Source organism: Geotrypetes seraphini, chromosome 4 (genome assembly GCF_902459505.1).
Source record: "Geotrypetes seraphini chromosome 4, aGeoSer1.1, whole genome shotgun sequence".
In the NCBI taxonomy this organism is placed as follows: Eukaryota; Metazoa; Chordata; class Amphibia; order Gymnophiona; family Dermophiidae; genus Geotrypetes; species Geotrypetes seraphini.
Genome location: NC_047087.1, coordinates 310,395,465 through 310,423,068, shown reverse-complemented (window position 1 = coordinate 310,423,068; position 27,604 = coordinate 310,395,465). Strand labels below are relative to the sequence as shown.

General features: G+C 45.5%; 1 protein-coding gene across 3 annotated transcripts in view; it reads left to right on the top strand.

The window, feature by feature from the left end:
* The first annotated feature begins 7,461 nt into the window (after positions 1-7,461).
* NRAP (nebulin related anchoring protein) overlaps positions 7,462-27,604 on the top strand; it is a 139,344-nt gene continuing 119,201 nt past the window's right edge. For all 3 annotated transcript variants that reach the window (XM_033943727.1, XM_033943728.1, XM_033943726.1), the window contains exons 1-6: positions 7,462-7,701; positions 12,208-12,302; positions 17,676-17,763; positions 23,217-23,321; positions 25,215-25,319; positions 26,621-26,728. In XM_033943727.1, coding sequence (XP_033799618.1) covers positions 7,630-7,701; positions 12,208-12,302; positions 17,676-17,763; positions 23,217-23,321; positions 25,215-25,319; positions 26,621-26,728 — 573 coding nt within the window. In that variant the 5' untranslated portion in view covers positions 7,462-7,629. The remainder of the gene's footprint in view (positions 7,702-12,207; positions 12,303-17,675; positions 17,764-23,216; positions 23,322-25,214; positions 25,320-26,620; positions 26,729-27,604) is intronic.

The window sequence follows — 27,604 nt, the reverse complement described above, 5'->3', positions numbered from 1 at the left end:
ACCTCATTTGCATGGGCGGTTTTTTTGAGAATGACTCGCCTTTTTGAAATCGTTCCAATAATGGCTGCGACAGTGTCCCGTTGGCTTTTACCGTCAAGTTTTGAGACTCTTCCTCCTAGTATGTTCTTTTCTTAAGTGTATATATGACAGTAATTAGAGATGCTTGGTCGAGATAATATTAAATTGAGCAGAATCTTCAAAGAGAAATAAGCACACACCGTGACAGAAAATGTATACAGTATAATCTTATTATAACGGACTCGCTTATAACGGAACCTCATCTATAGCGGATGAAGTCCGCTGGTCCCGGCCGAGCGCCATTATAAACATAGAGAAAATCATCGCATATAGCGGACTCACATATAACGGACTTTCGGATTTAACGGACAACCAATTTGGTCCCCAGAGCCGCTTTTAGCTGTAGTTTTCTTCGGCTGTAGTTTTCTTCGGCTATAATGGCCATGCAGGCTCCGCCTATAAGGCGTGTGGCATTCCAGTGATATAGTATCAAAATGCAGCCCAGAAGAAAATGACAGAGTATTTTTCTTTCCAGTACAGTACGACATAAATGCTGTAGAACAGGGGTGTCCAACCTTTTGGCTTCCCTGGGCCGCATTGGCCCAAAAATATGTTTCTGGGGCTGCACAAATGCTGCAGCAAGACAGAGGAGGGGGGCAGCAAGACGGGGGCAGCAGAGGAAAACACTGCATCGCCCTCGACCGGGGCCGCAAAAAGTGCTTCACGGGGCTGCAGGTTGGACACCCCTGCTTTCGAACATCTTTTAGGGTTCTGGTTTTGCAATCATTTCGTGCCATACCAATGTTTTGCTGAGTTTTGTTCTTGGTGTTGCTGATACGGCTGTGCAGTGACTGTTGTTCACTGATTGACCGTTGTTTCAAGTTGACCTAAATAAAGTTTTTAAAAAATGCAACTCTGGATATAACGGACTCTGGATATAACGGACCGTTTTTCCAGGTCCCTTGAAGTCCGTTATAACGGAGATTATACTATATCTAAAAATCATTACATTTTTACTTTGCTTAAGATGATCAGGATTTTCAGATATTTAGGCAAACTTCCTTCAGTTTTATTATTTATGCATCTGTAAAAGACACTTGAGATCTCCAACACACAAATATTTAACAAATTAGGGGGAATTAACTGAACTAAGGAATAGTTTGTCATGCAACAGAAAACACATAGACAAATCCCACAGGTGGGTCAAACAATCATCCATCTTCTGTGTCATAAACGTTCTGTGTATATGTGTATTTTTTTTTTTTCATAGATAGTAACCCCAAAAGAAATGGAAGTTAATCCAGGAAAATGCCACAACAATTTGATTAACCTAATCAAAAAATTCACCCAAATGTCTCTTCAGAATCTACAACTCACCGATCTTTATGAAACCCCACCATGGCAGTGGGTTTCTGACAGAACTGAAAAGGGAACAAGTCTTTATACTGAAACTGAATGGGAACAGTTGCAAACGCCACCTTCTGGGGACACAGGGAAACTGCATTCAGCCTACCTTGGGGAAGGTTATGCAAATGAGGCACTGAAGGACAAAAACACAGACTTTCTGAGGGATGTTAGGACTTGTTTCAAATTTGTTCTGGGGTGGAAATAAAGCTTGTGGGTTCAGAAAAGAACTGAAGCAGCCGGAGGTGTCTAGGTTCCAATCTAACCCCAGATAATTGAAGTCACCCATGATAACTGCAGTTGCGTCTAATCTGGTCCATCATTTCTCCATCAGTTTCTTCGGACTGTCCTGGGGGTCGGTAGTAGATGCCGATCTTCGTTTCCGTTCCATTTGTTCCAGGAATTTTGACTCATAGAGACTCTAACTTATTTTTCGTTTCCAGCGTGTTCTCTCCGGTAGACTCAATGCCCTCTTTGATGTATAGGGCAATTCTCCCACCTTTTTGACCCACTCTGTCTGTCTCTGCGGTGTAGCACAGTGTCCCAGACGTTATCCTCATTCCACCATGTTTCCGTGATGCCTGTGATGTCAAGGTTATCTTTTTGTGCCATGGCTTCCAATTCCCCCATCTTATTCCTTAGGCTCCTTGCGTTCATGAACACAATACTCCAAGTAGGGCCTTACCAATGACCTGTACAGGGGCATCAACACATTCTTCCTTCTAATCATTTCAAATTTACGATATGTTTATATGGGAAAATCTCAGACCCAACAACCCATCTCTACTGATATACACGGAGGCAGTTGCGAATGACACCATCACAGCTCTTCCCTGTCTCATAGCACCGCATGATATAAAATCTTAAACTTATAATCTTCACTGGTTACTTGTCTTTCTTTTGCAATATATCACTGGAGGTGGGTTGTTGGGTCTGAGCTTTTCACATATCGTAAATTTGAAATGATTATTTAATAGAATTTTAAAAAGTGATAAGTGACGTGGGAATTAATTAAGTCATTCCTACTTGGCCCGTCTACCAATGGAACACTATGGGCTCCTTTTCCGAAGGTGCGTTAGGGCCTTAACGCGTGGAATAGCGCGCGCTAGCCGCTACCGCTTCCTCTTGAGCAGGCGGTAGTTTTTTGGCTAGCGCGTGCTAATCCAGCGCGTGCGCTAAAAACGCTAGCGCACCTTCGTAAAAGGAGCCCTATGGACCTTAGTCCGTATATAGTTAAATATGTTTTCATGACTCTGGCCGTTTGTCCAACATACTCGTAAATTAGTGAACATGGACCATATATTGCATAAATCATAACCTGTCTTGCCTCATATCATGACACAGTGATGGATAAGATAATCCTCTAATATGAAAGGCCATCGCATTGTGATAAACATGTCTTGTGAAATGGCATGGCACAACAACAGATGGGATGACGAGCTACACACCTGGCCACCACACAACAATTCAAGTTTCAAGTTTTTTAAAAATTTGATAAAACGCTAATCATAATTCTAAGCGTGTGGAGGAGCATAATCGAAATGGACGTCTAAGTCCATTTACGTCCATATCGCAAGTCGTCCAAAGTTAAAAAGAGCCTACGACACATTTTCGAAAGATACGTCCAACTTTTTTTTTCATTTCGAAAATCGTCTAATTAGACGTCCTGCCGATCTGATCGTCCAAGCCACTAAATCATAAGAACATAAGCAATGCCTCCACTGGGTCAGACCCGAGGTCCATCATGCCCAGCAGTCCGCTCACGCGGCGGCCCAACAGGTCCAGGACCTGCGCAGTAGCTCCCTATCTATACCCCTCTATCCCTTTTTCCAGCAGGAATTTGTCCCATCCTTTCTTGAAATCCAGTACCGTACTCTGTCCTATTACGTCCTCTGGAAGTGCATTCCAGGTGTCCACCACACGCTGGGTAAAGAAAAACTTCCTAGCATTTGTTTTGAATCTGTCCCCTTCCAATTTCTTTATACCACATTTTCGTCCAACTTTCCGTCCAAGTCCAAAACGCCTAGAACAAGCCATGTTGGACGTGGGAGGGGTCTACAAAGTGATGGACTGCACACCCAGACATGCCACCTGAATAGTGGGGTATCTTACAGGGCACCGCTGTGAACTTCACAAAAAGGATGCCATGGCTTCTCCTCCCTACAGCTCCCTTATAGGTCACGGTGAGCCCCCCAAACCACCTCCAGAATCCCCTAGACCCACTTATCTACCACCCCAATAGCTCTTATGGCTGCAGGAACCACATATGCCAGTACAAAAAGGTTTTGGGGGTGTATAGGGGAGTGCACATGTTTAAAGGTTAAAGCAGTGATTACGGGGGCTTATGGGCATGGGTCCTCCTCTCCATGAGTCCCTAACCCACCCCCAAGATGACTTAAGCTGCCTCTGGGCTGGACGACTAGGCTTTCCTATGCCAGGCAGCCAGGTGATGATGGTCTGGAGGCTGAATTTTAAAGTTATGATTAACATTTTTATGGGGGTGGGGGGGGGTCTGTGTTATGTATTTTCAGTGCTTATCTGGTGACTTTAGATGGGTTTTTGTGACTTAGACCATGTTTTACATGGTCTAAGTCAGTGTTCTTCAACCTTTTTACACCTATGGACCGGCGGAAATAAAATAATTATTTCGTGGACCGGCAAACTACTAAGACTGAAATTTTTTTTTAAAACCATCGCCGCCCCATCCCCGCGAGCTCAGTCCCACAAACCATCTGATCCCATCCGCACAAGCCTCAAATAGTTATGATTTTATATTGAACATATTTTATTAAAGTATAAAAAGAAACAATATTCTATACAATTGTCATTTTATAAATACAAATAATACAGGGCAAAGATCAACAAAACCCGTCTCCCCTCCCCTTCACATATATTCCCTCTACTATCAAGAAAACTGAATAAGCCAAATTATTACAGAATGCTACACAAATATCATGTAACAGAATACCACAGTCACACATGACAGGAATGGTGTTAGGGGAGTGGAACTAGGGCAACTGCCCCCTGGTCAGAGAGAGCCCTAAGCCAGCTGGAAGCTAAAGAAGCACTGCCTGGGCTTTGCACTCCCCAGTTATGTCTAGCAAGATACATATTTCAAATCTGATATATTTGAATCACAAAATAGAAATATAATTATTTTTTTCTACCTTTTGTTGTCTCTGGTTTCTGCTTTCATTGCCTTTTCACTCTCTTCCATCCAGCGTCTGCCCTAAGAACATAAGAATTGACACTGCTGGGTCAGACCAGTGGTCCATCATGCCCAGCAGTCCGCTCACGCGGCGGCCCTCTGGTCTAAGACCAGCACCCTAACTGAGATTAGCCCTACCAGCGCACGTTCTTGTTCAGCAGGAACTTGTCTAAATTTGTCTTGAATCCATGGAGAGTGTTTTCCCCTATAACAGCCTCTGGAAGAGCGTTCCAGCTTTCTACCACTCTCTGGGTGAAGAAGAACTTCCTTACGTTTGTACGGAATCTATCTCTTTTTAACTTTAGAGAGCGCCCTCTCGTTCTCCCTACCTTGGAGAGGGTGAATAACCTGTCTTTATCTACCAAGTCTATTCCCTTCAGTATCTTGAATGTTTCGATCATGTCCCCTCTTAATCTCCTCTGTTCGAGGGAGAAGAGGCCCAATTTCTCTAATCTTTCGCTGTACGGCAGCTCCTCCAACTCCTTAACCTTCTCTGGACCCTTTTGAGTAGTACCGTGTCCTTCTTCATGTACGGTGACCAGTGCTGGACGCAGTACTCCAGGTGAGGGCGTACCATGGCCCAGTACAGCGGCATGATAACCTTCTCTGTCTCTTCAGTCCAGCATCTGCCCCTTCCATTCACTGTCTGTCTTTCCCTGCCATCTCTCCTCCTGCCCCCCCCCCCCAATTTGGTCCCCCCCCCCATCTTCCTTCTGTTCCCCTCATAGTCTGGCATCTCTGTCCTTCCCTCCCCCCTGTGGTTTTTAGCATCTCACTCTTCTCATTTCCTCCACTCAGATCTGATATCGTTCTCTGCTCTCTCTTCTCTTTTCTTCTCTGGTCTTCCTTCTCTATTTTCTGCCTCCATCTAAATTAAATTCTTTCTTACTATTTAGTCCTGTTTCCCTCTTTTCATTGTGTCTACCCACAGCTTGTCACCCCTTTCCCTCACCCCTCCATTATCTTACTATTTTCTTTCCCCTTTATTTATCTCCTCCTTCCATCCAGTATGTGTTCTTTCCCCACTTCCATTCAGCATCTGCTCTCCCCTCTCAACTGACATCCATCTGCCTTCTGCTGTCTCTCCCTTCTTCTCACTTCCATCATCTGTCTCCTTCTCTTTCTCATCTCCTCCATTCCATCATTTGCCCCTTCTCTCTCTTCCCCCCCAACTTCCATCATCTGCCCCCCTTCCCCTCACCTTTGCGTGTCACTTTCTTTCCCCTGAGGATGGCTCATGTCAGAAGGGAAGCTTTGGCCGAGCAGAACCGTTTGCAAGGAACAGTGGAACTTACTTGATGTCATGCTGGGGCCCGTTGCCGTTTGAAGAAAAAAAAAAAAAGGGGACCTGCAAAGGTGAGATGAAGGGAGACCTCCAGGACAGCTGCTCTTTGCCCTCCTTCAGCGGCCCATGAGTCTTTAGGCAAGCGGCAGCTCTGTGTGCTTTTAACTTTGGCACAGAGCTGCCCCTAAGAAAGTAGTTTAGCGCAGTTTCATGAGGCAGCCTCGGGGCCTTTGATAGCCGGCCCGCTTCGATGATGCGATGTGGGCCGGCTTAGCAAAGGCCCCGAGGCTGCCTCATGAAACCGCGCTAAACTACTGCTTAGGGGCAGCTCTGTGCTGAAGTTAAAAGCACACAGAGCTGCCGCTGCTGGTCTGGAGGTGCGGAGACAAGGCAGGAGGCATACGCGGTGGAAGGCAGGAGTCCCGGCGAAGGCAGGAGTCCCGGCACAGCGACTGCAACAGGAAGTTGCAAGTCAGCTGACGCCGGCACCTTTCCTTGCGGCGCGGATCGGCAAGATTTTTTTGCGGACCGGCACCGGTCTGCGGACCAGCGGTTGAAGAACTGTGGTCTAAGTCACAACGTCCAAGTTCCGTCTAGGCTCTGTTGTAAAACTTTCGGTTATAAATGCTGTACAACTAAGTCTAAGCCGGCCCACGTCCCGCCCAACTCCAGCCCTCAACACGCCTCCCGAAACGCCCCGTTTAGCTTTGGTCGTTCAGCGGCACTATGAAGGCCTAGGTCGTTTAGAAATACGTCCAAAACCCGTTTTTATTATCGGCACTTGGACGTTTTTGAGAAATGTTCGTCCAAGTGCCAACTTTTTTGGATGTTTTTCTCTTTCGATTATGAGCCCCTTAACAATTAAAAATTAGAAAGGGGCACGACTAACATACTTGTTGTCGTGAGGTTGTTCCAAGCGAAAATATCACGACACAACAATGGGCAAGAGAATCCTAATATGAAAGGCCACCGCACCATGATAACCGTGACGCTGTGTTCTGTAAAATGACACGGAACAGCCTTGTGTCGATCACCTTTTGGTAGCACAGCAAGTAAAAGGTCGCGTCACACCTGTTCCGTGTCATTTCACAGTAACACAGCGTCACGTTTATCCTGGTGCGATGGCCTTTCATGTTAGAATTGCTGTGTCATGATATTTCGTACGGAACATGTGGTGGAACAGCAAATGAAAAGTCATCTCATCTGTTGCTGTTCTGTGTGATAGAACCCCACACGATGGTACACTCCATGAGCACATGTTTCTCAGGGAATCGATTTCTACATGGCATCACAGTACTTTTTAAGGTGACCTGACAAATCGCTGGGCAGAAGTTCCAGCGTCCCCCGTGCTCAAGCTATGACAGATTGCCCATAGCGGCAAAGCAGAAATACCAGGGTGAAGTTGAGAGCATCTATGATTGGCTTCAGCGTGAGTCCATGAGTTCAGGATTCTATTTAGAGGAAGGTGTCATTCCTAAGCCCACCCCCCTCCGGATGCCCTTATATACTGCCAAAATAGCTGCCCTTAGGAACTGGCATCCTGAAAAGTGAAAGAGCAGCTGACTTTTGCTGATTAGGTCGGTGGAAGGAGAGAACAAGGCGTGCGGTCTGGACCATTATCAAGCTCTGACCTGAACAGTCTGGTGGGCTGGGGCAGCTGCTGGTTGTGGGACTCTGAACTTCTGCTCCCATCCTTCACTCGCTCTGTTTCACAATGAATGTGAATCCTTGTGCCCGCTGTGGCTTTGGGGTCTATCCGGCTGAGAAGATTAACTGTATAGACCAGGTCAGTAAACATTCTACCAGTCACTAAAAGGAGCTTGCGTGTAATATGTTTAGTGAGCGCTAAGAGAGCAGTGTTTATGGTTTATTCAAAGCTTCTGTACTGCTTCTAAAGACTGGGGAATCGATTCAGAGCGGTTTACATGAGCTTCTGCAAAGGTGTTACAATACATGAGCTTCTGCAAAGGTGTTACAATATATGAGCTGCTGGAATGGTTGTGCACGACCAAGTGTGTTTCAGTGACGGGAAGCGCTTTACTGCTGCTCATAAGCGAGCACTGTGCGGCTGAGGACTGGCGAGTCTCTGTCTTTAATTCCTGGAGAGATCCTGTGATTACCTCCCAAAGCGCTGAAGGCTTAAACAGCTGGCACACGGTCATCAGCACATAAGAATAGCCTTACTGGGTCAGACCTTTCGATGGTCCATCCAGCTCAGTATCCCATCTCCGTGGAGGCAAAAACCCAAATAGTAGCAGCATTCCATGCCACCGATCCAGGGCAAGCAGTGGCTTCTCCCATGCCTGTCTCAACAGCAGACTATGGACTTTTCCTCCAGGAACTTGTCCAAACCTTTTTTTTTAAACTAGCTACAATAACTGCTCTCAGAAATCAAAGGCCTCCACCAGGTCCAGATCCAGCCCCCCCCCCCTCCCCCACCCCACCCGTAGACATGAAGCAGCTTCTCCTACTACTGGGAACCCAGAATGGGAAAGTAAAGGCATTGACATAGAGCCCTCGTCATCCCAGTCCTCCTCAGACTGGACTTCCCCATCTTGCACATGGCACTGTTGCTGGGGGACCCGTGGCGCCAGCATGGCCGCAGTCCCCGAGGGTTCAATGCAGCTTTTGTTAATCATGTAAGCTGCAAACATCGTATTGATGAATTCGGGGGAAACCCTTGTCCAGGACGCCCGGAGGTCACTCCCGAGCTCCTTTCTGGCGTTTTGTGGCAGCAGCCTGGCTCCGCTTCACCGGGGATGCATTTGCACTGCTCCCCGGCTCAAACCTGAACTTTTTGTCTGGTCTTCACACCATCTGGACACTAACACCCCCCTCCCCCCAAGGAACTAGAGGAGGCTAAGCCAGTGACTCCTGCCCTTCTTTCATGCGCCACATGGGATATGGACGGTCCTCAGTTGGCCATCCAGATTTCTGCTTGTAAGCGGTGGCATAGTAAGGGGGAACAGGGAGGGGCAATCCGCTCCGGGTACCTTGTTGGTGAGGGCACAGGCACCCATCCTCCTTTTCACCCCCCCCCCGCTACTTCCCCCACCCCACCCCCACTGCCACGCGTGTGCGCCTCTCCCCTTTCCCCGTACCTCTGTTCCTGGCACTAGCAGCAACCCCCAACCTGCTGTTGCGCCAGTGTCTGCTTTTCCTCTGATGTCACTTCCTGGATCTGAGCATAGGAAGTGATGTCAGAGGACAAGCCGATGATGGCGGAACAGCAGCTTGGGGGTTGCTGCTTGTGCCAAGACGTTACGGAGGCGCAGTGGAAGGGAAGCGGCAGGGACTGTAGGGAGCATGAGGTAACACCTCCCAGCCGTATTCGAGTAGTTTTTCAATGACGACATTCCCTATGTGCGGGCGAGCGTTGTCGTGAAGAATGAGTGGCCCAGCCAAGAGCAACCGAGGTCGGGTTTTATGCATTGTTTGCAAAAAATCACGATAATACACCGCTGTGACACTTCTTCCACATGGAACTTTGTCTGCTTCATGATCATAAGCAAAAAAACATCATTTGTTTGACTTTTGATTGAGCTCGTCGAAATTTTTTTGGCCGTGGGGAAGATGGAGCTCTCCCCTCGTCATTGAAAAGCTACGCGAATACGGCTGGGAGGTGTCGCCTTCGACCTTTTTCCTATGCGTGGACATCATTTTGCGTCTCTGGAAGAGCTTTCTTCCGCCGGTACCCGAGCCCTTCGGCAACTGAACAAAAACGGTGTCTTGGATGGGAATAATGAAGGTTCCCGGACGTTGGGACTCGGTCGTTGCAAAGCATTAGCGGCTTTAGCGCGTGTGACTTTTCATCACGTGCTAATCCCCGCGCTGGCCGAAAAACTATCGCCTGCTCAGGAGGAGGCGGTAGCGGCTAGCGTGGCTTTATAAAAGGAGCCCTATATTGAAGGATTGTACAGAAATACTTGGGAAAAAAAATAAAACATGTAAATGAAAAAAAATAGTGTGCATTATTTATGACATGACCTTCGTATATGTTAATACTTGAATCTCCTTTAATTCATGAAGATCCTTTCACTATTTTTTTCTGACATATAGTTCTTTCAGATATGTTGATTGGGGTTATGTACCATCATAAATTAGGCTCTCAGAGAATGACATGGGGACAAATTTTTCCCCGTTCCAGGAACTCATTTTCCCGTCCCATCCCTGCGAGTGCTTTTCCTGTCTCTGCCCCATTTCTGCAAGCTCCGTCCTCATCCGCACAAGCCTCAAACACTTTCAAATCCTAAGTAGCAACATTCTAGAGCTCAGATTGTGATGTCATAATGCCTCATTCCACCAATGCCTAAGCTCCGTCCTCATCTGCACGAGCCTCAAACACTTGGAAATCCTAGGTAGCAACATTCTAGAGCTCAGACTGTGATGTCATAATGCCTCATTCCACCAATGCCTAAGCTCCTTCCTCATCTGCACGAGCCTCAAACACTTGAAAATCCTAGGTAGCAACATTCTAGAGCTGAGATTGTGATGTCATAATGCCTCATTCCACCAATGCCTAAGCTCCGTCCTCATCCGCACAAGCCTCAAACACTTTCAAATCCTAAGTAGCAACATTCTAGAGCTCAGATTGTGATGTCATAATGCCTCATTCCACCAATGCCTAAGCTCCGTCCTCATCTGCACGAGCCTCAAACACTTGAAAATCCTAGGTAGCAACATTCTAGAGCTGAGATTGTGATGTCATAATGCCTCATTCCACCAATGCCTAAGCTCCGTCCTCATCTGCACAAGCTTCAAACACTTTCAAATCCTAAGTAGCAACATTCTAGAGCTGAGATTGTGATGTCATAATGGCTCATTCCACCAATGCCTAAGCTCCGTCCTCATCTGCACAAGCCTCACTTTCAAATCCTAAGTAGCAACATTCTTTAGCTCATATTGTGATGTCATAATGCCTCATTCCACCAATGCCTAAGCTCCGTCCTCATTCGCACAAGCCTCAAACACTTTAGAATCCTAAGTGTTCGAGGGTTGTGTGGTTAAGGCAGACTTACAGGAATGGGGCAAAGACAGGGACAGGGACAAAACTCACGGGACGGGGAAGGGAAATTGAGTTCTTTGTCCCCATGTCATTCTCTAATTTGTAGTCTCTGATTCATAGTACTGCAGGTTCCATAATGCAACAGGATGGGATCGTCAGAATAATAATAATCATTTTATTTCTTATATACCGCCAAAGCCGTATTAGTTCAAGGCGGTTTACAACAAAGAAGGACTGGACAATCAGCGAAAAATGGAATAACAAAGAGGGGGTTGGATAGTCAGAGAATATAAGTACAATCAGCAAATGAAGATACAGTTTGAATGGGTAAGCTGGTAAGGGGGCAGAGGTCTAGGTTATCATTCGGTTAATTAGGTTAGCTTTTAGTAGTTTCCTGAAGTTTAGGTCCAGGCCTGACCTGAACTGTCCTTCCTGGAAATTAATAACTTGGTAGCTCTGCAGATATAAGGAGCAGAAGATTCAGGAGACCAAAGGGGGGATTGAAACTGGAGTAGCACAAAGGACCCAGGTGAAACATGGTGGATGAGCATCTGGAATAAGAGTGGCAGGGGCGAGGCCATACCTCTGATCTCTGCTTATGCCCCTAACTTTAATAGTTTGGTACAGACTCATTTTTGGAGGGGGAGGAGTGGGAATAACCTAGCTCTCCTCTGAGCTGAAGTAGAGAATGACACGGGGACAGATTTGTCTCCGTCCCCGCAGGAACTCAATTTCTCCATCCCATCCTCATGAGTTTTGTCCCTGTCCCTGCCCCGTTCCTGTAAACTCTGCCTTAACCGCACAAGCCTCGGACACTTATGATTCTAAAGCGTTTGAGGCTTGTGCAGATGAGGACGGAGCTTAGGCATTGGTGGAATGAGGCATTATGACATCACAATCTGAGCTCTAGAATGTTGCTACTTAGGATTTTAATGTGTTTGAGGCTCGTGCAGATGAGGACGGAGCTTAGGCATTGGTGGAATGAGGCATTATGACATCACAATCTCAGCTCTAGAATGTTGCTACTTAGGATTTTAAAGGGTTCGAGGCTCGCACAGATGAGGACGGAGCTTGCAGGAATGGGGCAGGGATAGGAAAAGAACTCGACGGGACAGGACAGGAAAATGATTTCCCGTGGGACGGGGAAAAATTTGTCCCCGTGTCATTCTCTAAGTTGAAGTTGATGAAAATACGCTAACTAGTGGTGAACTACTTTTCTAACTTAGTAGCTGTTAGAAGCCTCCTGTGCAGGAGTAACTGGCACCTTTTTTTCTTTGCTGTTTTTAGACATGGCACAAAGCGTGTTTCCACTGCGAGATTTGCAAGATGATCCTGACAGTCAATAACTTTGTCAGCTACCAGAAAAAGCCTTACTGTCACGCGTAAGTACCGTCAGAGGGGGGAAGAGTGCGCAGTTCTGCCACCCCTCATTCTGTTCATAAAAATAGTGTGTTTATCCTTATGGCCTGCACAAAACTTGTTCATCAATCCATTTCCGCTCATGTAGGCTTCAAAACGTGATTCTCCTTCGCCTCTCACGTTCCAAAATGGTCTTCACAGCTGTATTTGAAAATTGATCCCCCCCCCTCCTCATTCTTATTTATTTATTTAAAAAATTTATATTCCACTTAGACTTAAACGGATTACAAAAAAAAAAAAAAAGTACCCTCTCCCCTTTTTATCATGTAACATCCCCCCTTGCGTCAGCCAGCCCAGGGCAGCAGCTAAGTCCAGCAGGTCAGTTTACCCATAATTCATTTTGGCCCCTTTCATATGAGCGTCAGAGCTAATAGTGCCACGGCCGGTGATGAAAAAGCCTAACGTAGATTCATCAGAGGGGGAATTTATTTTCAGGCCCTGGAATACAAAGAGAGTCTCAGCCTAGAGTAGTGGATCTCAAACTTTCTTTTGTTGTGTCAAATGTAACAGATAATACAGGGTGCCCAGAAAAACACTCCTTGATTTTTTAGATGGTTACAAAACCAAAATTTATTGGAATATTCTTTCACCTTTGAGGCTAAATTTCATCAACTCATAAAGTTTCATTTGGTATCTGTTGATTACGTACACTCGATGGGCGCCCCACTTGTTACTCGGCAAACATCAAGTTCAAGTTTAATTAATTTTAATACACCAACCATCGACGTACACCTGGCCGGTTTACAATGCTAAAAATGAAAGGTTAAAATAAATTATTATAGGGGGAGTGGAAATGTGAACATTAAATAGACGAATTACAGATACGAACATGAGCTTGAGGGTGAAGGGGGAGGGGAAAGTTAATAATTACATCATTAAATTAAATCATTAAATTAAAAAAGAGATAGGGGGAGGATATAACATCAGGAAAGGGGGATCGCTTCTTGAAAGCGGTTCATATTTATTTTGCTGGCTGTTGGAGTTTAAATATTTAAATGCTATGGTATGCGTCTTGGAATAAAAACGTTTTTAGTTTAATCTTGAATTTGTCGAGTGAATTTTCAAGGCGGAGTTGAGGTGGCATGGCGTTCCATAAAGTTGGAGCTACAACATAGAGAATGACACGGTGACAAAATTCATCACCATTCCCGTCCCCGCAGATAACCGCGGGAAACCATCTTCATGTCATTCTTTAAGGAGAGAGGGAAGAATCAGAGTATAAATGGCCACAACCACTGACACTCAAGCTTTGCGTTGAAGAATGCTGGTGTAGAAGGACCGAGGTTGAGATAGACACTACAGAATGACAGTCTCTGGTATCCAGAGCAGATATTGTGATGTCATAATGCCTCATTCCACCAGTGCCTAAGAGCCAATCACATCAGTGATGTCACAATGACTTCATTATCCTTGGCTCACATAAGAATCAGAGTATGAATGGCCACAACCACTGACCCGCAAGCTTTGCTTTGAAGAATGCTGGTGTAGAAGGACAGAGGCTGAAACAGACACTACAGAATGACAGTCTCTGGTATCCAGAGCAGATATTGTGATGTCATAATGCCTCATTCCACCAGTGCCTAAGAGCCAATCACATCAGTGATGTCACAATGGCTTCATTATCCTTGGCTCACATAAGAATCAGAGTGTGAATGGCCACCACCACTGACCCGCAAGCTTTGCTTTGAAGAATGCTGGTGTAGAAGGACTGAGGTTGAAACAGACACTACAGAATGACAGTCTCTGGTATCCAGAGCAGATATTGTGATGTCATAATGCCTCATTCCACCAGTGCCTAAGAGCCAATCACATCAGTGATGTCACAATGGCTTCATTATCCTTGGCTCACATAAGAATCAGAGTATGAATGGCCACAACCACTGACCCGCAAGCTTTGCTTTGAAGAATGCTGGTGTAGGACCTAGGTTGAAATAGACACTAGAAAATGACATGGGATTATTTCCTGCGGTTATCCGCGGGGACAGGAACGGTGATGAATTTTGTCACCGTGTCATTCTGTACTACAATGGAAAAAGTTAGTTTTTCTAGTGTAGTAGAATTCTTTGATGGAAGGTATGGTCAGTAAATTCTGATCAGCCGATGTGATAATTGAGCTCGGACCAGACTCTCTGAAACAGATCCGGCGTGATCGCGTTTATAGCTTCAGTGATTTGTTCCTGCAGATCATCCAGAGTTGTGGGTAGTGGAGGTGCACGTACTCTGTCTTTCACATACCCCCAAAGGAAAAAGTCACAAACAGTAATGTCCGGTGATCTCGGAGGCCACTTGAGGAACACCTGGTCATTTTTGTCGCGTTGCATTGTCTGACGGTTGTAACTTCTGCACCAATGGCAGCTTATAAGGGTGAAAGTGCAAGCGACTGTGTAAGATCTCGCTAACCGTGCTCTTTGGAACTTGTATTTGCTGTCATCTTATTTATAATCATATTCCAATAAGTTTGCTGTCATCTTATTTATAATCATATTCCAATAAGTTTTGATTTTGTAACCATTTAAAATGAAGGAGTGTTTTGTGGGTATCCTGTACTGTTATATTATTGAATTGCCGTTAGCAATGATGTAAGGGAAATAGGGGAATAGCGATACAATGGAGGCGACTGCCAGGGCGGAAGAGAGGGGTGGACTGAAGCATTTCCGTCTGAGGCTTACTGACAGAAGCAGGGACCAGTTAGGGTGATTTCAAGTCCCTGACTTCCTGGTTTCTCCGTTCTCCCCAACCTAGAGCATACGTGGTTGTGAAATAAACATAAACATGTCGGATTTTCAGTGACAGACTGGTTGAGAACCACTGGCCTGGTCGATGGGTTCCCCAAGTGACTCGGTTCCAAGAGGAAGCTTATTTTCGCAAAAGGCAAGTTCGACCACGTCTCTCCACTCCTGTCCAAGCTCCACTGGCTTCCAGTACACTCCAGAGTCCTCTTTAAATGTGCCTGCTTAGCCTTCAAGACCCTACACGGCATCCTTCCTCCCATTATTCCACTCTTCTGGAACTCCTCTAACCCTAACTCCACCAGATCTTCCCAAAAACTGAAACTATCATTCCCTTCTACAAAAGGTATATCCCGCGCAGGAAAACTAGGAACATCCCTCCCCTTTAGAACCACAGAACTCTGGAACAACCTCACATCCCCGCTCAGAATTTCAAACTCCCTCCAATTCTTCCGCAAACACCTGAAAACTTGGCTCTTTTCAAAAATCTAACACCTCCTGCTCTCTGGGACCCTTGTCCCTAACATAGTAACATAGTAGATGACGGCAGATAAAGACCCGAATGGTCCATCCAGTCTGCCCAACCTGATTCAATTAAAAAATTTTTTTTTTTTTTTTTTCTTCTTAGCTATTTCTGGGCGAGAATCCAAAGCTTTACCCGGTACTGTGCTTGGGTTCCAACTGCCGAAATCTCTGTTAAGACTTACTCCAGCCCATCTACACCCTCCCAGCCATTGAAGCCCTCCCCTGCCCATCCTCCTCCAAACGGCCATACACAGACACAGACCGTACAAGTCTGCCCAGTAACTGGCCTAGTTCAATCTTTAATATTATTTTCTGATTCTAAATCTTCTGTGTTCATCCCACGCTTCTTTGAACTCAGTCACAGTTTTACTCTCCACCACCTCTCCCGGGAGCGCATTCCAGGCATCCACCACCCTCTCCGTAAAGTAGAATTTCCTAACATTGACCCTGAATCTACCACCCCTCAACCTCAAATTATGTCCTCTGGTTTTACCATTTTCCTTTCTCTGGAAAAGATTTTGTTCTACGTTAATACCCTTTAAGTATTTGAACGTCTGAATCATATCTCCCCTGTCTCTCCTTTCCTCTAGGGTATACATATTCAGGGCTTCCAGTCTCTCCTCATATGTCTTCTGGTGCAAGCCTCCTATCATTTTCGTCGCCCTCCTCTGGACCACCTCAAGTCTTCTTACGTCTTTCGCCAGATACGGTCTCCAAAACTGAACACAATACTCCAAGTGGGGCCTCACCAATGACCTGTACAGGGGCATCAACACCTTCTTTCTTCTACTGACTACGCCTCTCTTTATACAGCCCAGAATCCTCTCTTTCTTCTTGTTCCTTTCCTATAACCCTTCATAACTTGAAACTTGAAACTTGAAACTTGATTGGAGTTCCTTTCTATCCTAACTCTGTAAACTGTGCCGAGCTCTACGCTTGTGGAGATGGCGCGGTATACAAACCTAAGGTTTAGTTTAGTTGTTTTTTTTTAGGCCAGTCTTGGTATTGGACTTGTAGCCAAAGCAGTTAATATGTTTCTTTTCTGATACTGCCCATTGAAATCACTATGATATCAGTACCACTGGCATAGTAAGGAGGACGCGGGCCATCCCAGACACGGTCTTCCTAAGGGCGTGGTGGTGGCGGCAGCACTCCTCCTCTCCGCCCCCTCCCACTCACTCGCCCGCCCACCCACTCACTCTCCCGCCCACTCAGTCCCCACACGTGTCCCTTGCCTTCCCTGGCCCGGCGCAAAGTAACAGCCCGTGTCGGCGTTCTCTGACATCATTTCCGGGATCTGTGCCTAGGACGTGACGTCAAAGGGCATGCTGAAGAAGCCAAAAAGGTACAGGGAAAGGGAAGGGGGGCGGGGAAAGAGGGCGATGGAGGGATGCCACCACCGCCACTGAGCAGTACTACAGCTCCCATAATGCATCAGAATAGGGTTGTTAGAAATTCAAGACAGACCTGAAATCTCCCTTCTGGTAATGGGCAGCTTGGCAGCTCTGCTGATATTCCCCTTGATAAGCAAGACTAGATCCCTATGCTTGCAGCGAGGCAAAACTAGCCCGTTTGGGATGACCTGGGTGATGAAGTGACCCCCCACTTCGGCTGCCCATAAGCACCCTGGAAATCATGGAAATGCAGAGAAGCAGGGTAATAATGTCTTTATGTGGGGGATGATGGTGAAGGTCTAGGAACTTCTAGGAGGAGCATTACACGGTTTGCTGAACCAGTTAGAGGGGGGGGGGGGTACTATAAGCACCCTTAATTTGGGGGAAAAGCAGTTGTCTGCCTGAGCTAAACCAATCCAGCTTTCTCCTCCTTCTGCCCAAGGACCTGTTGCTGCCTTTTCTTTTCCAAAAACCTGAAACTACAATTCCTGAGGCTGGTTCAGCTATTGAAAATTTAGGTAATCCGAGATGCTCGTAGCGCCGCCAGGAAAGCTCTTTTCATTTCTGTTAATACATGATCTACATTAGACCATGCGTGGTTGAAGCCACTATCCAAAGACCAAAGGGATGCGTAGGGCGAGAGGAAGAAGCACGCTCCTGATTTCCTGGCTAATGCTTTCTTTTCCAGACACAACCCCCGAAACAACACATTCACGAGTGTATTTGAGACCCCCGTGAACATCCACGCCAAAAAGCAGTCGGAGTCTGTGAGCGAGGTAAGCGGCTTGTAGTCTCCGAGAGGCTGTGGGCTGAGTAGGTCATCTTGTTTATAAAAAAAAAAAAAATGTCAGTGATGTGATGGACCAGAGCAGACATTTCAGATTTTAAGAACCACAGAAAGGTGGGACCGGAAGGGACTGCAAGAGGTTATATGTAGTGGTGCGAACAGAATCCACGGCGCCGAAACCGGTGTCTCGCAAACTGTGTGCCACAAAGAGATTCCGGGGGTGCCGCGAGGCATTCCAGAATTTATTTTTTAAATTCCCTTCATAAGAAATAATTCATAAAATAAATATACACCAGAATAAATGATGTATACGTCGTGTACACAAGAATCTGTCACTACTGGCTCCAGCGCCTCGCCTCCCCTGGCGTTTTGTTCCTGATAGGTCATAGGGACAGTTGTTTTATAGAACTGTGTAGTTCTGAGTGATTATATAGATATATTTTTTGTAATTATGCCTCGTATATTGTATACAGACACAACCAAAAAAGTGCTTGTGGTTTAAAAATATTCCAGAGAATATAGCAATCAAATAAACCACCTTTCCTGAAATTAATCTTGTATGGGTTTCTCTATAATAAAAAAATTTTTCTCTCTCCGCAGTGGTTGTATACCTCAGTTTCTGGAGCAGTATACCCAATATAGGGTTCTGATCATATAGCCTTACAGCCTTATACATGCTCCTATAGCAGTGGTCTCAAACTCGCAGCCCGGGGTCCACATGCAGCCCGCCAAGTACTATTTTGTGGCCCGCGTTCTGACTAGTGCTGCCCGCTCTTTGCAGTGTCCTCCGGCTTCATCCCTGGCCTCCTGCTCTTACCTTCAGATAATTACTGCAGCCTGCAGAGAGGATCGCCAGTGCTATAGCGATCCTTGCAGGCTGCCGTTGTCCTCAGCAGCACGATCCCTCTGCCGCAATCCTGCCCCGATGTCAGAGGATGTCAGAGGAGGGGTGGGACCGCGGCAGAGGGAATGTGCTGCAGGGGCCGATGGCAGCCTGCAAGGAATGCTACAGCACTGGTGATCCTCTCTGCAGGCTGCGGTAATTAGCTGAAACTAAGACTGGGAGGCCAGGGGGGAAGCTGGAGGATGCTGCAAAGAAGGGGGGAACATGCAGGCCTTCGGGGGCTGGGGGGGGGGATATAAAAACTATAAAGAGTTTTTAACCTCATGCAAAATTGTCATTTCTTTAATAAGACATTAACTATTTTTTTCAGCGGCCCTCCAAGTACCTACAAATCCAAAATGTGGCCCTGCAAAGGGTTTGAGTTGGAGACCACTGGCTAAACTATAACCATGACATCCTGTTTGTCTTTGGGAAGCAGAGCTGAGATTGTGATGTCATAATGCCTCATTCCACCAATAAGAGCCATCCTCATCAGTGATGTCATAATGGCTTGATTGTCCTGTTCTCCCCTTTGCCCTCCAATCCAGACAGCAGATTAACTGTTCCCCTTAACTCAATGGTCTCTAACTCACGGCCCGCCAGGTCCTATTTTGAGGCCCTCGGTATCTTTATCATAATCACAAAAGTAAAATAAAACAGTTTCTTGGTCATTTGTCTCTTTAGCTATAAATGACAATATTATTATTAAGACGTAGCCAAAAGGAAAGATTTATAACCTATAAAGAGATTTTACCTCATGCAAAATTGTCATTCCTTTAATAAGACATTAACTATTTTTTCTGCGGCTCTTCAAGTACCGACAAATCCAAAATGTGGCCCTGCAAAGGGTTGGAGTTGGAGACCACAGTCCTATAACATCATAGGATACCAACCATCTCCCTATATTTTACTTATAAAATACTTAAACTTTATTTAAATAGTAATGAACTACGCAAAATTCAAATTTAAATTTCTAAAAATGGCAAACTACTGCCTAACGCAATAGTGGACTTTCTTTACGTTGTTTATATTATAGAGAAACATCCATACAAGATTAGTTTCAGAAAAGGTGGTTTATTTGTCTGCTATATAGTCTTATATATTGGGTCTGCATGAAATACTATGTCAACCGCTGTGACACTTTTGTAAAAGGCGGAATATCAAGAAATTAAATCCAATCCGGTCCAGTCTAAGGTGCCCTGAAAACACCATCACCCCAGGTATCTTCACATTTAGCAAGTTCCTTTCAACATCTGACACACGAACTAACCCCCCCACCCCACCCCCTTTTACAAAATCGCGAAAGTGGTTTATAGCGCTGGCACACTGAACGCCCCGCGCTACTCCGATGCTCGTAGAGTTCCTTTGAGCGTCGGAGCAGTGCGCAGCATTCGGGATGCCGGCCGGCGCTAAAAAACGCTTGTACGATTTTCTAAAAGGTGGAGGTAAAATCGGCTCCTTGTATCTTGTTTAGCTGTCTAAACAACTTGGCCTCCCATCGGTTTATCCCGGGGGCAGGGAACGCCGGTCCTCGAGAGCCGTATTCCAGTCGGGTTTTCAGGATTTCCCCAATGAATCTGAATGAGATCTATTTGCATGCACTGCTTTCAATGCATATTCATTGGGGAAATCCTGAAAACCCGACTGGATTACGGCTCTCGAGGACCGGAGTTCCCTACCCCTGGTTTATCCCAACGGACTCTGTACCACCCGTCTTATCCCCACGGCCCCTCAGATATAGGATAAGCTGTACTGAAGAGAAACATTAGCAAAATATCTGTTATTTGAATTTCAGTGCTGTTAAGAAGTACAGTGGTGCCTCACATAACGAACGCCTCACACAACGAACTTCATGTCTTGATTCACACAATGAACTTCGTTTCACACAACGAACTTCGTTTCACACAACGAACTTCGTTTCACACAACGAAGTCGCCCGAGCTGCCGATGTATTGCATCCTTCCGCGCAGGCACTGCAGGCAGTCGTTAGTCACTGCGCTTAACTGCCCTCTCTCACAGCCCTTCGCCTGGCTCCCTGTGCAGTGGCGGACCGTCGGCTCGCCTCCTTTTATGGAGGGGCCCGGCGCCTACTGCTGATGCGTTGGGGGGGGCGGAGCTACTCTCGCCGCTTCCCCGATGCTAGAAAAAAAAAAAAAAAAGAAAAGTTAAGTCCCAGTTTTTGCCGCTGAGACTCTGCCCTCTCTCACTGTATACAGTCGTCCTTTTAAGATAAACTCAATATTTTTTATATATCATGGCTTCTAAAAAAAGCAGGAAGGTGATTTCTGTTGAAATGAAATGGGAAATAATTAGAAGGAGTGAATGTGGGATAAAACAGTGTGACCTCGTCAAAGAGTTTGGCCTCAGCAAAACCACCATTTTCACCATTTTGACAAATTTATCTTTTTTTATGTCATCTTAGCATATTTTATGCTGCAGAACGAATAATTTTTTTTAACATGTATTGTTATGGGAAAACGCGTTTCACATAACGAACTTTTCGCATAACAAACTTGCTCCTGGAACCAATTAAGTTCGTTGTGTGAGGCACCACTGTATATTTTTGAAACCGTTTCATGGTCATCCTCTTATTAAGTTGATAACAAAATTTTGAGGGCTCCTTTTACTAAGGTGCGTTAGGGCTTTAATGCGCAGAATAGCACGTGATATATCGCCCCGCGTGCTAGACCTTAACGCCAGCATTGAGCTGGCGTTAGTTCTAGAAGCGTAGCGCGCGGTATTTTCCTGCGTGCCCTACAAACGCTAGCGCACCTTGGTTAAAAGGAGCCCCAACTTCTACGTTGAATTGTACTTGCTGTACAATGCCTGTGCGGGCGTGCAAGCACCCCCCTTTCCACGTAGCACGCACTGTTATCATCAACTGATAAGATAGCCAAATGAAAACAAATAAAATAAAAATTCCCGCAAAGAACATAAGAACATAAGCAATGCCTCCACTGGGTCAGACCCGAGCTCACGCGGCGGCCCAACAGGTTCAGGGAAGTGACAAGAATTTTCTTTCTGGCTGACCGTCCCTAATAGAAATGGAAGGTCATTATTAATACAGTCCAGTCGTAGGCTGCTTTTCAAAGTGGTGCCTGTTACAGACAGTGGGCTCCATTTTCCAACCAGCCTGTATATTAGATTAGAGAATGAGACAGAGACAAATTTATCCCCATCCTCGTGAGAACTCATTTTCCCGTACCGTCCCCGCGAGTTCTTTTCCTGTCTCTGCCCCATTCCTGCAAATTCCGTCCTCATCTGCACAAGCCTCAAACACTTTATAATCCTAAGTAGCAACATTCTAGAGCTCAGACTGTGATGTCATAATGCCTCATTCCACCAATGCCTAAGCTCCGTCCTCATCTGCACAAGCCTCAAACACTTTAAAATCCTAAGTAGCAACATTCTAGAGCTCAGACTGTGATGTCATAATGCCTCATTCCACCAATGCCTAAGCTCCGTCCTCATCTGCACAAGCCTCAAACACTTTATAATCCTAAGTAGCAACATTCTAGAGCTCAGACTGTGATGTCATAATGCCTCATTCCACCAATGCCTAAGCTCCGTCCTCATCTGCACAAGCCTCAAACACTTTAAAATCCTAAGTAGCAACATTCTAGAGCTCAGACTGTGATGTCATAATGCCTCATTCCACCAATGCCTAAGCTCCGTCCTCATCTGCACAAGCCTCAAACACTTTAAAATCCTAAGTAGCAACATTCTAGAGCTCAGACTGTGATGTCATAATGCCTCATTCCACCAATGCCTAAGCTCCGTCCTCATCTGCACAAGCCTCAAACACATTAAAATCATAAGTGTTTGAGGCTTGTGCGGTTAAGGCAGAGCTTATAGGAACAGGACAAGGACAGGGACAAAATTCGTAGGGATAAGATGGGGAAATTGAGTTCCTGCAGGGATGAGGACAAATTTGTGCCCGTGTCATTCTCTATATCAGATATAGAATTAGGTGTAACTGTATGTGCATGCAGTGGTGTAGTAAGGAGGGGGGGACAGACATGCCCTAGACACTGGCACTTCTCTGCTCCCCCCATACCACACTCACACCCTCCCTTCCCCCCTCTGTACCTCTTTAAATCGTAACCAGTGTGAGCAACTTCTCTGGTCTGTTGCTCGCGCCAGGCCTGGCTCCTCTCTGAAATCACTTCCTGGTTACAGGGCCAGGAAGTGACATCAGAGAAAGCCAATGCCGGTGCCAGCAGCATGATGGAGATGCTGTTTGTGCTGGTAAAGATTTAAAGAGGTACAGAGGAGGGAAGGGAGGATGTGAGTGTGGAGTGGGAAGCAGGGAAGGAGCGGGATGCAAAGAGGAGGGTCCGGAGGGGTGCCACCAGCGCAGGCTCCTCCTACCCTCGCTACACCACTGTCTGCATGTTCTCATGGTTTTATCGATGAGCTGTTTATAGATAAGACCACTGTCCTGACGTTTTCTTTGTAAGAAGAGGTACTTTTTGGCACATGAATTTCAGCACATGAGCAATTTTTTGAAAAAATGTCCACACCTTCTGGAACAGATCTAAGATATTGTTCCTCTGCAGATTAAATATCGAGAAGAAGGCGAGCGCTTTAAATCTGTTTTCCACTGGGATGTGAGGTCCAGAGAGCTAGAACATGCGCGGAAGGTGGAGAAACTGGCAAGCCAGGTAAAGAACGTTTCTCCAGCTGGTAGATTGCGCAGTGAAGCCAAATGCTAACCGAGAGCTGCCTGAGCTGGTACTTGGGACCTGGGTTAGCCTCTGTTGGGAACAGGAGACTGGGTTTGATGGACCGGCGGTCTGTCCCAGTTATGGCAATTTTTATTGGTGCAGAGAGGCCCAGGAATGAACGGCTTTGCCATCATTTCCTGTCCTATGGATTTGATCCCTCTTGGGCAAAGTTGGAAGGATGACAGTACTGCCAGTTTGACACCACTGAAGAAATTATACTCGCTACGAAATGAAAAAAAGAGTCTATAAATTGCTTTCCAACTCTAAAAATATATATTGAATTAGAAAAAGGCACCTGTCCTACGAGGCGATAATTTGTGGTACGATACTTTATGTGAAACCTACTTTAGATAGGTATAAAAGTCGCCTTTTCCTCATCTTAACTGGAATAAGAACATAAGAAGCGCCTATCCGGAACAGACCCTAGGTCCATCAAGTCCGGCGATCCGCACACGCGGAGGCCCTGCCAGGTGTACCCTGGCAAAGTTTTGGTCCCCGTATCGCTCCAAGCTTCTCGTAAAGAGAAGTGCATCTAGCCTACCCCTACCCATGTCACTTCATGCCACTCATAAGGAGATGTACATCTAACTTACCCTTAAATCCTAGAATGGTGGATTCCGCAATTACCTCTTCTGGGAGAGCATTCCAGGTGTCCACCACTCATTGCATGAAGCAGAACTTCTTGATATTTGTCTTGAACTTGTCCCCCCCTTAGCTTCAGCCCATGTCCTCTTGTCCGTGCCACATTGGACATTGTAAATAACGTTTTTTCCTGCTCTATTTTGTCGATTCCGTTCAGTATTTTGAATGTCTCGATCATATCCCCTCGTAGTCTCCTTTTCTCAAGGAAGAACAACCCCAGTCTCTTAAGTCTTTCCTCGTAATCCAGGTTCTCCATACCTTTCACCAGCTCATAATTGGAAGAACCATGACAGAATCAACTACACTTTTTTGGTGGGTAAATATATGTACCGCGTATAAATATGAAAGAATATGGCGGAACGCTTGGGAAATAGTAAGTCCTTTAATGATATATGGAGTCCATTGGCTACTCTTGTTGCAGTACAATAAGAGTCAAATTTTTTTCTTTTTTCTTTTATATGAGATATCCGTACACATCCAGGGAGGGAGGGAAATGTACATTGAAGAGTTTAATAATTTAATCACAATATTGTAATGTAATGTAATTTATTTCTTATATACCGCTACATCCGTTAGGTTCTAAGCGGTTTTCAGAAAATATACATTAAAATTATAAGTATGAAAGGTACTTAGAAGTTCCCTAACTGTCCCGAAGGCTCACAATCTAACTAAAGTACCAAGAGAGCTGTAAGGGAGTGCAAAGTAAGAAAAGAGAAAAGATGAGAAAATAAACAATCTAACTGAACTGTGTACTTTGAAAGATAGAAGAGAAGAGATATAGAGGAGGAACTGTTGAAAAAAGAATTCTGGATAATTTAAAAGATAGAAATAAAACAAAATGGTAAAGCAATGAATAAGATTACAAATAATTCATAAAACTGTAATTGCATCATTGGTATTACTGTATTAATAACGACGTCGAGACTGGGTGGAAATGTCTATTTAATGTATTAATTGTATAGTCAATAGTGCATTTCATACAATGTTCATGATTAACTAATTGTATCGCACTTCAAAGTTTACAAATCAATAAAGATTTTTTTTTTTTTAAAGAAAAAGGTACCTGTTTAAAAAAAGTACATGAACGGAGACTGAAGATAGGCAGTGACTGATCGTTCTCAGGGTTTATTTGCTGCTGCACTAAAGGATGTCACTTCTCTTCTCTGTAATTGCTTTCTCCATTCTTAGAATGCCTACCAGGCTCTATACGAGCAAGAAAAGCCGTGGTATTCATCGCCTGTCCCAGACCCAGAAATGGTGCACATGGCCGAGACCCAGAAGAACCTCAGTGATGTAAGTGTGGCGTGCTTTGATCTTCTCTGACTCTCACCGCTCTCTTTCTTATACCAGCCTTTAGCTTTCTGAAACCACAGAGATGCCAAATTACCCAGTTCCGGGCTGAGGATTTGGGGACAGTCCTGGATTTCTGACCACCCCATCCTGGTGCTTTATGGGTTAAATGGGCAGAATCAGGCACTACAAATCCCATGATGCTTTATGATGTAAGTTCAAAACTAGGACCGGCCTAAAAGTCTCCAGCCTAGAACTGGGTAACTTGGAACTAATCATCTCAGTGTTCAAGAGTAAAGAAGACTGAGGCTGAATGTCTTCAGATGCACCTGCTCCTTTCCTCACTTCACCTCAGATACAGTGTAGAGAATGACATGGGGACAAATTTTTCTCTGTCCCCATAGGAACTCATTTTCCCATCCTGTCCCTACCCCATTCCTGCAAGCTCCGTCCTCATCTGCACAAGCCTCAAACACTTAAAAATCCTAAGTAGCAACATTCTAGAGCTCAGATTGTGATGTCATAATGCCTCAGTCCACCAATGCCTAAGCTCCGTCCTCATCTGCACAAGCCTCAAACACTTAAAAATCCTAAGTAGCAACATTCTAGAGCTCAGATTGTGATGTCATAATGCCTCATTCCACCAATGCCTAAGCTCCGTCCTCATCTGCACGAGCCTCAAACACTTAAAAATCCTAAGTAGCAACATTCTAGAGCTCAGATTGTGATGTCATAATGCCTCATTCCATCAATGCCTAAGCTCCGTCCTCATCCGCAAGAGCCTCAAACGCTTTAAAATTATAAGTGTTTGAGGCTTTTGTAGTTAAGACAGAGCTTACAGAAAAGGGACAGTGACAAAACACGCAGGGAGGGGATGGGGAAGTTGAGTTCCTATGGGGTGTCATTCTCTAGTACGGATCTCTGTGTCAGTGTCCCAACCTGAATCACACCGTATGTGACATGCCCTTAATGCCCCAGCTCTGTCCACTGATCTACAGCCACTGCAGGGGGAGATAGAAGATAGAAAGTGAATTTTGTAACCCTGCCTCCCTTGTACCCTGAGTGGCAACCCACCTACACCCTACCCCTTTTGGGACGCCCCTCGTGAGAATAATCTCTTCTCACTGCGAAGTACCATCTTTCTTCTGGAGTCCTTTTCTTTCCCTGTCTCCTCATCCACTGCCACTGTCACCCCTTCCCTCTCCTAAATCCCAGAAGATGCACTCAAACAACTCCCGAAAGAGGAATCTCCTTGCAATGGGCAAAGCTGTTCGCCAAATGGTGTCCTGTGCGTTTCTGTCTAGGTGAGATACAGAGAGGAGTATGAACACCAGAGGGGCAAGGGAAGCTTCCCTGCTATGATCACGCCGGCGTACCAGATAGCACGGAAAGCAAATGAACTTGCAAGCAATGTGAGTGAACGCAAACGATAAATACTTGTTGCAATTGATTCAGAACAGGTACGACACTATGGGGGTTTTCCCGCTAGCTACAAAAGCAGGCCTGAATTGACTAAAGGTAACAACTGTGGAGCTTATTCTATAACTGAGCACATAAAATTAGGCACCCATAAAAAGAAGGTATTGATGCCCCTGTATAAGACTCTGGTGAGACCTCATGTAGAATATTGTGTACGATTCTGGAGGCCACATCTTCAAAAAGATATAAAAAGGATGGAGTCGGTCCAGAGGAAGGCTACTAAAATGGTGTGTGGTCTTCATCATAAGGCGTATGGGGACAGACTTAAAGATCTCGATCTGTATAGTTTGGAGGAAATGCGGGAGAGGGGAGATATGATAGAGACGTTTAAATACCTACGTAATGTAAATGCGCACGAGCCAAGTCTCTTTCATTTGAAAGGAAGCTCTGCAATGAGAGGGCATTGGAGAAAGATTAGAGAAACTGGGCCTCTTCTCCCTCGAACAGAGGAGATTGAGAGGGGACATGATCAAAACATTCAAGGTACTTAAGGGGATAGACTTAGTAGATGAAGACAGGTTGTTCACTCTCTCCAAGGTAGGGAGAACGAGAGGGCACTCTCTAAAATTGAAAGGGGATAAATTCTGTACGAATGTAAGGAAGTTCTTCTTCACCCAGAGAGTGGTAGAAAACTGGAACGCTCTTCCGGAGGCTGTTATAGGGGAAAACACCCTCCAGGGATTCAAGACAAAGTTAGCGAAGTCCCTGCTGAACCAGAATGTACGCAGGTAGGGCTAGTCTCAGATAGGGCGCTAGTCTTTGACCAAGGGCCGCCGCGTGAGCGGACTGCTGGGCAAGATGGACCAGTG